Consider the following 14,906-nt stretch of genomic DNA (forward strand, 5'->3'; position numbering starts at 1 on the left):
GTGATCTGCATCTTAAAAATGGTGCAGCAGGGAGGAGAGTGGCATATAGCATATAGCAGTCAGTCCTTATCTGTGGTCTTTCACTGAGTATTTTGCCAGAAATCTTAACGATAGACTTCCCCTGTAGAGTGAGATCTGAGCAGAAAGAGTCTGAATAGAAATGTCAAATACTTGATAACAGGGTATCATCTATAAGCGATCTTGCAGAATTTATATCTCTGCCTCAGTCTGAATTTTGTATTTTAAAAATAATTGGAAGCTGAGAAAGTTCACTCTGACTTCATTGAACATGAGAATTCAAATGAAGAATCCCAAGTTAAGAGTGTGGGAGTACTGGGTGAGGACATGTGTTGTCGTGTTGGTGACAGTGTCTGAGAGTGTTTTGGATGTGAGCTGAGGTGCTGGTACGATAGTAATTTGGGTTTAAATATGCTGGAGGCCCAGATTCTCAGGAAATGCATTTCCAGGCTGTTCTCATAAGGGAATTGAAATAGTGGAAAGATCTTCTCTGAGTCCCACACTTATTTGTCTGACAGGTTCAAGGGCCTCAAGCCGACTGTTATCCTTCTCTCCCGAGGAATTTCCGACGCTGAAAGCAGCTGGCGAGCAGGACAAGGTTGGCAAAGAAAAGGGCGCCTTAGATCCGTCGTATGGGCCAGGACCAAGCCTCCGCCCCCAGAGTAAGTGAATGATTGTGTCTTTCTGCCTCATCCCAGCTCGTAACCCCATAGACTGCGTTTTGGGCAGGGGAATGCCAGTTCACAGTGGTATCAGATATGCCATCCCTACATCTCCGTTTATCTTTTCTTATGAGCTCACACGTGTCAAGCTGCTTAGCAAGTGACCACAGATTTGCATGTAGTGCTGATGTTCACTGTCTGAGTTCTGGGGTCCAGACAGCCAAGTACGGACTGTCATCTACTACATTGTTTCATGAAAATTGCTGTGTGATGTTGCAAAGCAGGCCCCTTCCCCCGGGCTAAGGGAGAGTCACAGGTGAAATGAGTGAGTGGTGTAATGCGGCTTCTCTTTGAGTTTGTGCATGATCTAATTGGCCTTAATTCTGCAGGATAAGGACTGTGGAGATGGGGAGCAGAGTTGGCTGGAATTTAGGCTTATTGACAAATAAGGACACCACTGGTGCAGTAATTGCTTAGTAATGGCTGATGCTGCTAGTCTTTTAGGAAAATAAACGCATTTGGAAATTTTTCTTTGTCCCTGATGTTTTTCGACATGCTCAGTATAATTAGGGCTTGACCAGAGTATTTGACTTTCGAGGCTTTTTGGCAGTGACTGTCTGCATTTACAAATGTTAACGTAATTATCATCTCCTTTCCAGATGTCACCAGTTGGAGGGAGGGCGGTGGGAGGAACATAACCTCTGCCACATCTCTGACCGCCTCCCCTGCTGAGCTGGGCAGCAAGACCTCTAGCACTGGAGACGGAGCCCCCTCCTCAGTGAGTGCCAGCGATCCGAAGGAGCCGTCTCTCCGCCCAGCTCAGCCTGTCCGCAAAGGGGCTTCGCAGTTCATGGGAAACGTCTACCAACCACCTACATACCATGACATGCTACCTGCTTTTGTAAGTTGCCCTTTCCCCCCAGCTGTGTTATGTCCTTGCTTCTTAAAATGTGTGTGTGGGCTGAAGTCAGCTGAGATACTTGTTTTCTGGACTCTCAGCTGGTTCCTAGGGCTTGCTCGGGGATCCTTCTTTTGATCTATCTTTAGTTTTCCCTGTTGTGCATTTACCCTTTCATGCTAGAATAGTGTAGCACAGCCTTGCTCTGCCCAAGGAAAAGTTGCTGCTTTCCCTCTAGAGCTGGAGAGGGTAGCCATTAGCACGTGGCCTGTTAGGCAGCCAGATGTGAAATGTTTGTTTTCCCTTTGTGTGGATGCAGCTACCGTGCTCATGTTGTAACCTAATCTGGGTAAGTCTTCCTGTAGCAAGGAGGAAAAACAGACTATTCTGCTTTGCCTTGTTCCAGATGTGTCCACAACAGCCATCTGAGACCCCTGCATCGCTGGACCGAGGGTCTTTCCCCCTTCCTCAGCTTCGGCTTGAGCCCCGGGTACCTTTCAGACAATACCAGATGAATGACCAGGATGGGTAAGGCTGCCATGACTGTCCCGCTTGAGAGGCAGGTTCAGGGTGTGACACAAACCTTAAACTATGCAAGAATTTGGGCCAAGGATCCAGTTGTGTGGGTGAAGCTGCAGGCAGGCACAGAGGAAACCTGATTTTTTACCCAAAGAAGCAGTGCTCTGCTCCAACTACAGCAGCATCTGAAATGTTGCAGGACTGTAAGCACTGTGTGTCTGAAGAGCAGGTGGACGTGAGAAGTAGTTGTGTGTGATCCTGGACTGGAAGGGTTGCAGCTTTGGTCTGTAAGCCCTATGAAGTGGGTATTGGGTAGTCAAGGGAGAGAAACTTGGAGCCCTTGTATATAAGCGCATGGTAGAAAAGGATGGATTCACTGTTACAAACTCATCTCTACATTCTTTTCTTTACTGTTTGCTCTTTCTAACCATTTCTTTGCATTTCCCTGTAGAAAAGAGAACAGGCTCAGCCTGTCTCGCCCAACACGTCCAGTTCGGCAGCAAGTAGAGAGAGCACCTCGGCCCACCATTATCAATGCAGAGAACCTAAAGGGGCTGGATGAACTAGACACTGATGCGGATGACGGATGGGCAGGTAAATGCTTCCATTCTCTAGCTTCAGGCAACAGCTTAGGAGGTGAAGCAAAGTAGTTATTCCTCCCTAAAGCATGAAATAGCCAGGATATTCTGGTGGCTCTGTTTCACTGCCACAGAAGGGAGGAGGGGAAGCAAAGAGTGGTCTGTGTAGTTGTGAAATTGCTGTTGGTGTAAATGATGACACAATGGATCCTTCTGATCCTTCCATCACACTGTACTCGAGGAACCGGATCTGAAGACTCCTAAAAGCTGAAAACACCAAACAACAGGAGAATAGCAGAATGGCTGCTGGGAAGAAGAGTTAGTCCTACCTTTTCAGTCATGCCGTTCAGTATCCAGTTATACACAGTCTAGCTTGGTGGCTGTCTCCTCATTTGCAGCCTCCATTCCCAGACTGCTTGCCACTCCTCTTCTGGAGCCCAGCTGTTCAACAGTGTGGGTCCACACTACTCATGTCTTTTTCCAGTACCTGTGGTGGACATTCGGTTTTCCAAGTAGTTTATACCAAGCCTGTGTGTCCTCTGGTTTAGTGCCAGAGAAGGCATAAGCTTTATCAGGACAAAGGGACCTGTTTCTTTCCTCTCATATATCCCTTCTCCAATCCTGCCTTCCTAGGCATTCATGATGAAGTGGATTACTCTGAGAAACTGAAGTTTAGTGAAGATGAGGAAGAAGAAGAAACTCTTAAAGATGGACGACAGAAGTGGTAAGAAGTGGCTGTATTGGCACCTACAGTTGTTTCAATAAAAGTAAACAGTACCAGGATCTTTTTAAAACTTGTTCTAAATGTTGAGGCTTGATCCCCCGATTCATACTGTGACTCTGTTCATTCCACTGGCCATCATTTGAGTGGGCCTCAAGGATGTGTGTGGGTCTTGAAGCTGAGTGCCAGGATGCCAGGCTTTTTCCCTCCTCCCCTTTCTGTGTCTCACCTTTATCCTGCTGCACAATAGTGGTGTTAATCCTTATGCACCCTAGGAGGAAAAGTGCATTGCTTGTTCTGGTGGTTTTTTTGTTTTTTGGATCTTTCCTTTCTGTACAGTCAGTTGCCTTTGCCACTTGATAAGACTGCAAGTGCTTTTTGAGGTGTGTAGCAAATGTAATAGCAAAGCTGTTTATATGACAGGAACAGCTGGGATCCCAGAAGGCAGCGACAGTTGTCCCTGAGCTCTGCAGAGAGTGCAGATGTCAAACACACCTTGGAGGAAGGAAAGAATTGGGGCGACTCAGTTGGCTTGTCCCGGTCAGTCCGGAAAGTACAGGATTCACAGCAGCCTCCGAGGAAGCTGAATGGCTGGAGCTCTGCATCTGAATACCAGGTAGGTTGAACTCATGTGAGTGGGCTTGTGCTGCTGGTTGCGACGCATCGCTGTCCTTAAGAGGCTAGTCTGACATTTTATTGAAAGCGGGATGCTGATGAATTCCTCAATTCTTTGTTTATATCCAGCTGGAGAGAAATCCATCTGCATAGCACTCTCACTAGAGAAGAGAAATTGAAGCTGGTCCAGAGCAGTGGGGTTGTCAGTGAGAAAATGGAGATACTGAACCAGATAGCAGTAGCTCCCCACCAAAAGGGGAATTTGTGTGCATGAGGTTAGAGGGGAGGGAGTCGGGAGGGGATTTTCTCAGCGTGGGATGCAAAGCTCAAGATACAGGAGATGTTTGAGTCATGCTTATTGAGGAGTGTTTTTCCTTTGGCAGAAGCCCACACTGGGAAGTATTCTCAGACAGCAGTCTCTTGAGGATAAAGAAGAAAAGGTGCCACTGAGACAGAAGTTTGTGCACTCTGAGATCTCGGAGGCTGTCGAGAGAGCCAGGAGGCGACGGGAGGAGGAGGAGCGGCGAGCCAGGGAGGAGCGTCTGGCAGCCTGTGCTGCAAAGCTGAAGCAGCTTGATCAGAAATGCAAACTGGCTCAGAAGAGCGGGGAGACCCAGAAGCACACAGAGAATGAAGACCCGCGACCCCCAAACACAGAGAAAAATGCTGTGCAAGAGAATGGTCATGCTTTCCGTAGAGGTAAAGAAACATTGCTTGCCTCACCTTGTAAAAACTGCTTTTTTGTTATTGTGCTGGTCTCTACCTGAAGTGCAGGGGAGTTCCTGGGAGGGAGCATTCGGAGAGTACTTCGGTTGCACTTGAGAGATCAGCTGCTTTGTGTATTCTGCAGAATATTTTGGATTGGTGATGAAGGTTCATTTAAAAAAAAAAAATCCTATTAAAACAAGTGCAGACTTCTTTGGTTGCCTTTATCTATGCTCAGTCAGCTGTGCTAGCAGAGACCTTGTTGGAAGAGGCTTCTTGATCTTCTCATGATTGGATGATATTAAGAAAGTGCTCATGGGCCACAGATCAGAAAATCGGTTATCAGTAAGTGCTGGCAGGTTTAAGGAGTAACAGAGGAAGTGGACTTTTCCCCCCAGTGCTTAAGCAGAAGGCTGATGGCAGAGGAGGATCTCGGAATTTATCACTAAAACAAGATGGACAAAGGCAGAATATTTGATTGGTGATGAAGGTTCATTTAAAAAAAAAAAATCCTATTAAAACAAGTGCAGACTTCTTTGGTTGCCTTTATCTATGCTCAGTCAGCTGTGCTAGCAGAGACCTTGTTGGAAGAGGCTTCTTGATCTTCTCATGATTGGATGATATTAAGAAAGTGCTCATGGGCCACGGATCAGAAAATCGGTTATCAGTAAGTGCTGGCAGGTTTAAGGAGTAACAGAGGAAGTGGACTTTTCCCCCCAGTGCTTAAGCAGAAGGCTGATGGCAGAGGAGGATCTCGGAATTTATCACTAAAACAAGATGGACAAAGGCCTCTAGAGCTGTCAAGGCAAATGAGGGAGATCGTGTGTGACGTACTATATATGATTGTAATAAAGTTCAACCACATGATGCAGTCAGGACATGCCCGCACCTGTGTATGTTGTGGTGTGGGGGTGCACTCACAAGCCCTGTCACGAGCAGGGCTCTTCAAGGCTTATTTTCTTCTCTGCAGCAACCCCTGAGTTTCACACACAGGATGTCTCTGTTGGCTATCTGGAAGAGGAGACTCCTGCCCCAGCAGCAGCAGCCCAAAGCAGCAGTGAGGAGGAGCTCAGAGAAGCTCCCTCCCCAGCACAGGAATTCAACAAATACCAGAAGTCTCTTCCCCCACGATTCCAGAGGCAGCAGCAGCAACAGCAGCAGGTAATAGGTGTGACGCTCCCACCCCTCTTCCTTTGGACCCCCACCAAACTGTTGTGTTTGCTTGGTTCTCAACACAATCGGCGCCAACTAACGAACTGTCTTTGGGCTGGAGGTGATAAATGGGAGTTTTACCCTGGCCTTTTTCAGTACTTTTGATCACAGATCTATCCTGTCTGACAGGGGTAAAAGGGCTCTGTAGGTTACATGAATTTTCTGTGCACCCTGTGATGCTGGGGCTGTTGTGGTTAGGGCGTTCTGTGGCTGGGGAGAGGTGTGGGCAGGCCAGGTTTGTCACTTGCCTGGGAGAAAAGTAGACGCTGCTGTCAGAAATGTTGACTTGTCTTGCACGGTTGTCTGGGTGTCTCCTGACAATGTGAAATCTTAGGACTATGTGGTTTGTAGCAGAGCTCTGGTTTGCAAATGTGTGTATGCAGGAGAAGCTGGGGATGTTCCCCGTCCCATGTCCAAAGCCAAGAGAGCAGCAGTGGCTACCTTGGTACTTGCTGTAGGCCGGATCCAGTGAAGCCTCTGATGCCTTTGGCTGGCAGTGAACCTGGTGGACATCTGTTCTTATTCCCTGGTACAAGATGAGAACTGCTGTTCTTCAGCACTGCTGCAGTGACAGGGAGCTGAATATACAGGCCAAGGGAAAGGAAAACCTTTGGCCATCAGCTGCTTCCATTTCACTTTGCGCTTGCTGTGCCCTTACCCTGTTTAGGTATGGGCAGCCGTCTGCTTGCCAGGGGCAAACTGTGCTTAGGTTGGCAGGTGGTTGGACTGCTTCTGGGCTGAACGTGAGGGTTGTGAAGTGGCACGCTTCTCATTCCACCTTCTGCCTTTGCAGAGAGATGGTCCTCTACATCTGCTCTCATCTTCTACCTACCCCAACTTTTTTTCTGTGAGGCTCTTTCAAATCAGTGTTTTCCTTGCATCATAAATATGTTTGGTCTTAATTGTTTCATTTTCGTTTCATTGAAAACTCTCTTCTGGGGCTCTGAGAGACCAGCCTGAACTGCTTTGTGTGTCTTGCATCTTGCCCAGCCTTACAGTGCTGTTATGTGCCATACATTCTGTTCTCTTCTTCCAGATGCAGTGAGCCTCCTTAGGGCAGCAGAGTCAAAGCAAGGGGCAGAATAGCCAGGCTTGAGATAATGCAAAGTTAATTGCCATTCTTCATAGAATAATCACTTTGAAACGTGATACAATCAACACTGCTGCAAACCTTAGTGAAAAGCTCACGTTTAGCTTTTGCTTGGAAGCTCAGTAATTGCTCTTTTATGGATGTTCCCCTGTGCTTGTTACTGGGCAGTTGACATTTTCATGACTCAAATGGACAGCAGCAAACGCTGCTAATGTTACTCTTTAAAAGAGATGCTCTTATACTAAAAATAATTGGATGTCTTTGCTGTCATGCTAATAATACCACAGGTCATTGCTACTGGAAGAACATGAAATTTTCATTTTATTTTCTCTTATCCTCTGTGTCGTTAGTATACATGAGGCACTTGGTATTTTGGCTGGCTTGTATTGCTGCTTTGGTAGCAATGGTTCCACGAAAAGAACAAAATAAAAAATAGTGTTGGTATAATTAATGAAATATTTTCTCCAAGGTACTGGAGCGCTAGGTAACTCTGGTATAATCTTTGCATTTATCTGAGCTTCTTGCTGTGATGATGTGTCAGGTTCAGATTTAAGGGTGTCTCTCCTGCTCTGCAGTAGGGGATTGGCTTTTTTTATAAATGGTTACAGTATCTGACACTGTTGTAAGCTTAGTAAGAAAAGATGGTGGAAGGTTTGACAGGTAAACGGGTGTATTTCATGTTAATTGGAGCTGTTTACTTTTTGAAAGCTTTCTTCGGTACACAAAGCGCCCTTCAAATATAGGTTCTGCTTGGACATTTAGCAAAAGTTAAATGTCAGATCAGATTAGCATCATGACAGTGCTCAGCTAAGGAAAGGTGGACTGGCCATGTGGGAGATGGGACACAACCCGAAGGTGTCAGCCCATCTCTGGAGGATGCACAGGAAATACTATCAAATATTAATAGCTCTCTTAATTGAGTTTAGGTTGTTCTTATCTAATCTGTTCAGCTAACATGAGTAGAATTGATATATATGCACACTAAATAACTTCTAATTGCATTTCCTCCGAAGAGCAGCATCTTCTAAAGTATTTGGTTCCAATTAGGAAATTGTGTTTGACAGGAAGCTGTCCTGTATCTCATAAAAGCATTGAGAAAATGCAAACTCAAGTCTTGAAGCTGATCCCTCGCATTTGGCCATGTAGTGTGGCCCATAGTGGTGTGAGATTCTGGCTGTTCTGGGTATTTGGAGAATAATGACAACTGCCACATTCCCAGTTGGTAGTGAATTGCCCTTATCTGCTCTGCCCTCCCATCTGATCTGTTTTTGAGCTTCAAACACATGGAATGTGTTTTCCTTTGGCTGGCCAGTTTGCAAGTGTGATTCCTGGCACCATGACCATTCATGTCAAATGGCCCATCCTTCTTCCCTGCAGGAGCAGCTGTACAAGATGCAGCACTGGCAGCAGCAGCAAGTCTATCCTCCCCCATCCCATTCCCATCCCCAACGGACGTTCTACCCCCCACATCCCCAGATGCTTGGCTTTGATCCTCGCTGGATGATGATGCCCTCTTATATGGACCCTCGCATGGCCCAGAGTCGCACCCCCGTGGATTTCTACCCTTCAGCCCTTCACCCTTCAGGTAAGGTGTCTTCAGTGTTTCCCTTTATCATGGCTGTTGAGTTGGTCCATATCTGGAAAGTTGCTGTGCTTCACCCATCTTACCTCTGTCCAGACTTTGCGTATTGGCTGGCTGTGATTGACCTTCTCTAGGGATGAGAGAGTCAGTTGCAATGAGAGCTGGTGAGGGAACAGAGGAGGGTGGGAGGGGAGGACACCTGCCTGTCCATCCCCTGCACTGCAATGGGAGATCTTCCCTAACAGCTTTGGAGCCTTAGCAGGTGTAAAAGCAGATCTTGCCCCTTGGAGGAGAAGGATCAGTTTGGGAGTTACTGTAATCATGTGAAATCTTAATAGACCCCCTTCAAGAAATGTGATGGAGAAATTCTGTAGTTCCTGAGCTGTGTGCTCCTAGCACCTTCCTACCCTGTTACTGATCTTCAGAGGTGTGAATATAAATGTCAGGATATATAAATCATTCCCTTGAGTTTGTGGGTTTTTTTTCACACACCTGCTTGCTTCCAAGCCACTGATGGTGTGTAGTGTTCTGTGCAGGCTGGGCTCTGAAAGCTGTGTCACCTTCTGTATCACTCCAGGCGTATTTCCCAAGCACAGGCTCCCCTCTACTAGAAAGGTTTCCATGGCTGCAGTCACCTGCTGCCCTGGAAGAAAGGGGGGTCAAGCTAGCTGTGGATTGTTAATTCTTCTTGGCTGTGAGATCCTAGTGTTAATGGTATGAACTCTGTCGTGACCAGGAATTATGAAGCCCATGATTCAGCAGGACTCCATCGGTGGGAGCAGCTGTCGGTCTGAAGATCAGAACTGTCAGGCAGGGCAGGCAGAAAGGAAAACTGCTCCCTTGGACCCTGTGCCAGTGTGGGGCCAGGAGAGCTACACATCTCTGCAGAGCAAAGGGTACTCCCTGTCACATCAAAAACAGGCTGACAACATGACCATGGAGGGGCTGCATGCCAGGTGAGTGAAGAACTCCCCTGTCCTCATGCATGCTGTGATGGGAGGTGCTGCCATAAGTCATCTCCTACTGAAAAGCAGGTGTAGAGTTGACCCAAAAGATATCTCTGAACAGGCCAAGGTACTGCTCTGGTAGCACCCTTACACTGTTGAGTGTTTTTGTCGTGGAGGTGCTTACAGACTGAGCTATTCAGAGTTTTTCTATCTGATGCCAGTCGAGGCTGACCAGCTTGCAGCCTGTTCAGTAGGAGGGAGGCACTTGTCACCTACGTGGGTAGGTACAGAAAACAATGAGTCAAAAATTCTGATACTTTCTAGTTTGTCTCCTAATTCTTTGGGACTTTCTGAAACCAATTCCTTGTTTTCAGATCTCCACATATGTTGGAGGCTGAATCTCCCTTTATTTCTTAAGTTTGCTGCCCATCATAGGAACTGCTTTCTTTATCATCCATTGATTTGACAAACCAGGCAGTACAGCCTGGGGCCACAGCAGATCTGCCCAGCATTCAGGTACTTATAGGCTCATTGCCTCATGTAAATCATGAACAAACCCTAATTTATTTATTTGTTTCCCAGGCTCATTGCCTCATGATTTAGAACAAACCCTAATTTATTTATTTGTTTCCACCTCTTGTGCCCACCTGGGCCCTTGGAGATGTACTGTGCTCTGCATTAGCTGACTTTATTTTGTTTCTTGTTTGTTTCCTTCTCAGGAATGACAGTTACTCTGCTTCTCCTGGAAGGCCGGAGGGTCTGAGCACCCAACGAGATCTCTTTGAGGAGAGAGGGGAGGAGTACTTGAATGCTTTTGACAAGAAGGCCCAAGCAGACTTTGACAGCTGCCTGTCTTCTCAGAGGATAGGCCAAGATCTCTTGTTTCAGCATCAGGAGACCGTGCAGGAAACCTGTCCTGCTGGCAACCGCCATGCAAACTTGAGGTGTTCACCCCTAGAGCCTGATTTTATCCAAGCAGAGAAGAAGCCTGAATATAATGGCTGGGATATCAGCCACCATTCGAAACCTGCAGAGACTGCAGCGGAAGTTGCCGAAGAAGTGCCCAGGGATGAGCAGTCGTTCAGTGCTGACCCGTGGAAGAAAGAAGGAGCTAATACCAAACAGCCCACTGAAGAGACAACAGAGTGGGCTCCTGAGAACCGGAACACCAGTGGTCAGCACCAGGAGCAAATGGGGAGGACGCGGCGATCAGGCCCTATTAAAAAACCAGTCCTGAAAGCCCTCAAGGTGGAAGAGAAGGAGAAGGAGATGGAGAAGGTTAAACTGGAGGGAGAGGACACCTCGCGCCCACTGAAGGAGAAGACGGCTGTTCAGAAAGTAGAAAATGAGACAGATGATTCTGCAGCCTTACTGAACTCCACGCGTTACCTGCTGGATGACAAAGGTTCTTCCCAAACCAGCCTTGCCCGAGATGCTGAGAAATCCCAAGGGGAAGAAGAGGAGGAAGAGGAGGAAGAGAAGCCAGAAAGAACCTGGGAGAACAAACTATCCAGAGAGTCCGGTGATCTACCTCCCACAAAAAGAAACAACTGGATCTTCATTGATGAGGAACAAGCCTTTGGTGGGAGAGGTCAAGGGCGTGGGCGAGGGAGAGGCTTCAGAGAGTTCACTTTCAGAGGCCGAGGCACTGTTGTGGGCAGCCGGGGAGTCTATAACAACCAGCGGAGCAGCCGAGGGCGAGGGCTTCGGGAGTTCAACCAGCCAGAGGACTTCCCCAGAGGCAAGCCAAGGCGCCGGATTGCAAGCGAGACGCACAGTGAAGGGTCAGAATATGAGGAGCTCCCCAAGCGTCGCCGGCAGAGGGGCTCGGAAAACAGCAATGAAGGCCCTGTGCTGGACAGGGAGGACAGCGATTTGAAAAAGGGAGACTTCAAAGAGTCTTGGAGGTCCAATAAAATCTATTCAGATGATCACAATAGTCTGGATCCTAAGATGAGGGCTCCGAGGGCTTTTGGGAGATCGCTGCCGCCAAGACTGAGCAACTCTGGCTATGGGCGAAGGGGTTTCATGGGTAAGGAGCCCACCCAGTGGCAAGGCAGGAGTGGGGGAGCAGGGTGGCAGGAGTACAACCACAGTTCTCCATCGGACACTTTTGGGAGCAGGCAGCAGTCTGACAGGGACTACATTCAGGATTCTTACAAACACGTGGATTCCTTCTCCAGCCGGGTTTTTGATGAGAGTCATCTGGATGACAAAAGGCACTTTTTCCAGGAGGATTACTCAGCGGATCAGGAGAACATAGAGAACAGGCCATTCAGGAGGCGGCGGCCCCCCCGCCAAGACAAGCCCCCGCGATTCAGGCGCCTCAGGCAAGAGAGGGAATCGGTCAGCCAGTGGAACCCCGAGGAAGGAGGCCCCAACCTGCTGCCCAGCCAGTGGCCTGGAAGACCCAAGCTGAGCACCGCAGAGAAGAGCAGCATCTCGGGCAGACGGTCTCCTGAGCTGTCCTACCAGAACTCATCGGACCATGCCAACGAGGAGTGGGAGACAGCATCTGAAAGCAGCGACTTCAGCGAGCGGCGGGAGAGGCGAGATGGAGTTTCAGAGGGCGAAGGCCAGCTGGAGGGTGGCCTCGGGAATGGGAGCTTGGGAGAGAAGAGGGAGCTAGCGAAGAGGAGCTTCTCAAGCCAAAGGCCACTTGTCGACAGGCAGAGCCGCAAGGCCGAGCCAGCAGGGTTTGCAGAGCAGTCCGTCAGGACTGGTGTAGGAGCAGCTTCCAGATATGAGAGCCAGCAGAACGGAACACTGATAAAAAGCAAAAGGTAAGGTTGCATTCTGATGTACAGATATCTGTCATCTGATATGCGGAGAAGGGCTGGACTGTGGGTGAGGAGCTGTTGGCTGTGTTTCTTTTCATCTAGTGCAGGTGACTTCCAGCACCGTTTATCCAACCTTATGACATCCAAGGGTTTCATCATTGTCTGTTTTACAACTGATCGATGCTTTTGCTTCCATGCTGGGAATCCAGTTTATGGAAGTTGCTGAGACACTGTGGGCATGACATGTGCTGCTGCTCTTTACCTTAGTTTCGGGCCAAGACAGCGCTCTACTCTCTGGAATGCCTCTCGCTGGAGGCATGAAAGATAACGAAGGAAATCCTGGTCCTTAACTCCAAACCTACTGTGTCCTTCCTCTCCTGTCATGGCTCCCCAGTGGAGTGTAGCAGAGCAGAGAAATGAGGGTTGGGTTTTCCTGGGGTAAGTTGCTGTGAGCTGTGCAGGTTGAGCACCTGGATTCCCAGTAGCGTGGTTGTAGCGTGAGCGAAATGTGTGACGCTGCCAGTCCTAGCTTTGCCTGAACAAATATTTTCTTAGACCTTAGTGGATACCAGTGATGAATGGCAAGCAGTGCTGTTGTGTTCCTAGCCTGGTGGGAGGAGTTCCTCCCAAGAGTATTTTAAGACAACTCCAATGCTAGGGATTAAGTATTACCTTGCAAGTGTCTTGTAAAAAATCTGATGATCGACAGGACACTGGGTTAGGTGGGCCTTGGTCCTGGGCCAGTTTGACAGCTCCCTTGTTACCCTTTTCCTTTAACAGGAACAGGAGAAAGAGAGTCTTGTGCAGCTGCATTGTATTGGGTTTAAAGCACTGATAAATAGGCAACTTGTTCTTTTGTTTTCTGTCCCCTTGTGACCCATCTTCCCCAACTCCTGGATGTAGTAACTAATAGTAGTTTATATGGAAATAAGGGAGAGGAGAGGTGATGTCTGGAAAGATGCATGCAGGTAGAAAGGGAAAGTAGGGGAAGCTGGGTTTTTTTCCCCCCCTTCTCCTTTAACCGCGCCTCTTTTGTGAGTTGAACGCTTGGGAATGATGTGTGGATGGTAGGGGAAGGGGGAAGCTGGGTTTTTCCCCCCCTTCTCCTTTAACCGTGCCTCTTTTGTGAGTTGAACGCTTGGGAATGATGTGTGGATGGTGGTCAAATGGGCAAAAAAATTCTGGGAGAAACAAAGTGGGAAAATCATACTTTTTTTTTTTCCCTCAATGTCGCCAGCCTCTCCCCATCTCCATTCCCCTCACCCGATGCTTGCCAAGAAATGTGTGTTAATTGAAAAGCGGAGCAGGGGAGCTGTTAGAGCAGTGTCATAGGAGGGTAGGAGACACTGTACAGAAGCACAGAGCCCTCCTCGTAGGGACAAGCTAGGGTGTTAGCTTTGTTGCGGGGGCAGTGTGTTGGTTGACTCATGAGTACAGGTATTCTGTTTCCATCCCACTTCCCCAGTAACACCCTTGTAATGGGCTGTGTGCTCAGAATTTGATGTCTGCTTCAGTTGAGCAAAGGCTGGGGAAGGATGAGGTGCGATTAGAAAACTGGTAAAGAAAATATAGCCCATATGTTTCATTCTTGCTACTTTTGCTCATCTTCTGGTGATGAAGCTAATTCCTTTGCCTTCTTTCCTTGTAGGTCTCCAGAAGAAGGAGGGGGCCTTAGCAACACCAGTGGTGGGAGCAGCCACTCCATTTACAGCTTGGATAGGGCCTCCCATGCAAACTCGGAGAGTGCTGAGGGGCCAGGTAAAAAGCCAGAGAAGGAGCCCAAATCCACTGCACAAAGAGCAAGTGAGAAGGGAGAGGCCTTGTCACAGTTTGAACTGAGTTATGGAAGTGAGTGTCTTAATTCATTTGTGTTATCCCTTTAAAGAAACATTGTGACTGACTTCAAGCCAGACTGACTGAATCCAGTGTAATTTTAAATATCAGGTTAGGTTTTTTCCATTTATTTACACAAACAAGAAAATTCTAGTGTATCTAAATAGGGAAAACCTGGAAGGCAAAGATGGTTTTAAATTTTAAACCCAAACTTTCTATAGAAGAAACAGACTGTCAGAAAGTTTGGTTTTAGGGAGAGTATTTCCATATTTCTATCTAAGATGTTAAATTTCAAGCCCAAAATACCTTACGTAGTGTGAAGGAAGTTGAAAGAGCATCTGGAGTGGGGAATTTGAGTCTGAGCTCATGGCAGGGAGGCAAGAAATGAGTATCTCTGAAACCATTGGCATTAGGCCATGACTCAGCTTTTTGCCATTCGTAGAACAGAGGTTTTACATCCAGAGGTGATGAGTGTGTTTTCAAAAGTACCTGTGCCTGCTTTGTCCTTGCTAATACTTGGAAAGGTGTGAGGTTTGTTTCAACTGATACTACAGCTGAAGTTACCTGGGTTACCACATGGCTCACGTTCCCAAGCTCTCCCAGCTGGAGCGTGCTCATCTTGAGGCAGAGGAGAGCAAAGCCCTGCAGGATAAAGTGACTGGTGAACCTCAACAGATTACCATGGCTTAGTTTTCAAAGCTTAGCTGCAGTGCTGCTGGCTGAATTTTTTTGCCTGTAGCCTGGAT

General features: G+C 47.7%; 1 protein-coding gene across 3 annotated transcripts in view; it reads left to right on the top strand.

Moving 5' to 3' along the window:
* PRRC2B (proline rich coiled-coil 2B) overlaps positions 1-14,906 on the top strand; it is a 49,472-nt gene that overhangs the window by 16,670 nt on the left and 17,896 nt on the right. For all 3 annotated transcript variants that reach the window (XM_009286940.1, XM_009286941.1, XM_009286942.1), the window contains exons 6-17: positions 537-680; positions 1,340-1,581; positions 1,985-2,106; positions 2,549-2,691; positions 3,309-3,399; positions 3,820-4,012; positions 4,395-4,710; positions 5,687-5,877; positions 8,396-8,603; positions 9,337-9,556; positions 10,267-12,330; positions 13,976-14,175. In XM_009286940.1, coding sequence (XP_009285215.1) covers positions 537-680; positions 1,340-1,581; positions 1,985-2,106; positions 2,549-2,691; positions 3,309-3,399; positions 3,820-4,012; positions 4,395-4,710; positions 5,687-5,877; positions 8,396-8,603; positions 9,337-9,556; positions 10,267-12,330; positions 13,976-14,175 — 4,134 coding nt within the window. The remainder of the gene's footprint in view (positions 1-536; positions 681-1,339; positions 1,582-1,984; positions 2,107-2,548; positions 2,692-3,308; positions 3,400-3,819; positions 4,013-4,394; positions 4,711-5,686; positions 5,878-8,395; positions 8,604-9,336; positions 9,557-10,266; positions 12,331-13,975; positions 14,176-14,906) is intronic.

The sequence above is a fragment of the Aptenodytes forsteri genome, unplaced genomic scaffold (assembly GCF_000699145.1).
Source record: "Aptenodytes forsteri isolate BGI_AS27 unplaced genomic scaffold, ASM69914v1 Scaffold136, whole genome shotgun sequence".
NCBI lineage: Eukaryota > Metazoa > Chordata > Aves > Sphenisciformes > Spheniscidae > Aptenodytes > Aptenodytes forsteri.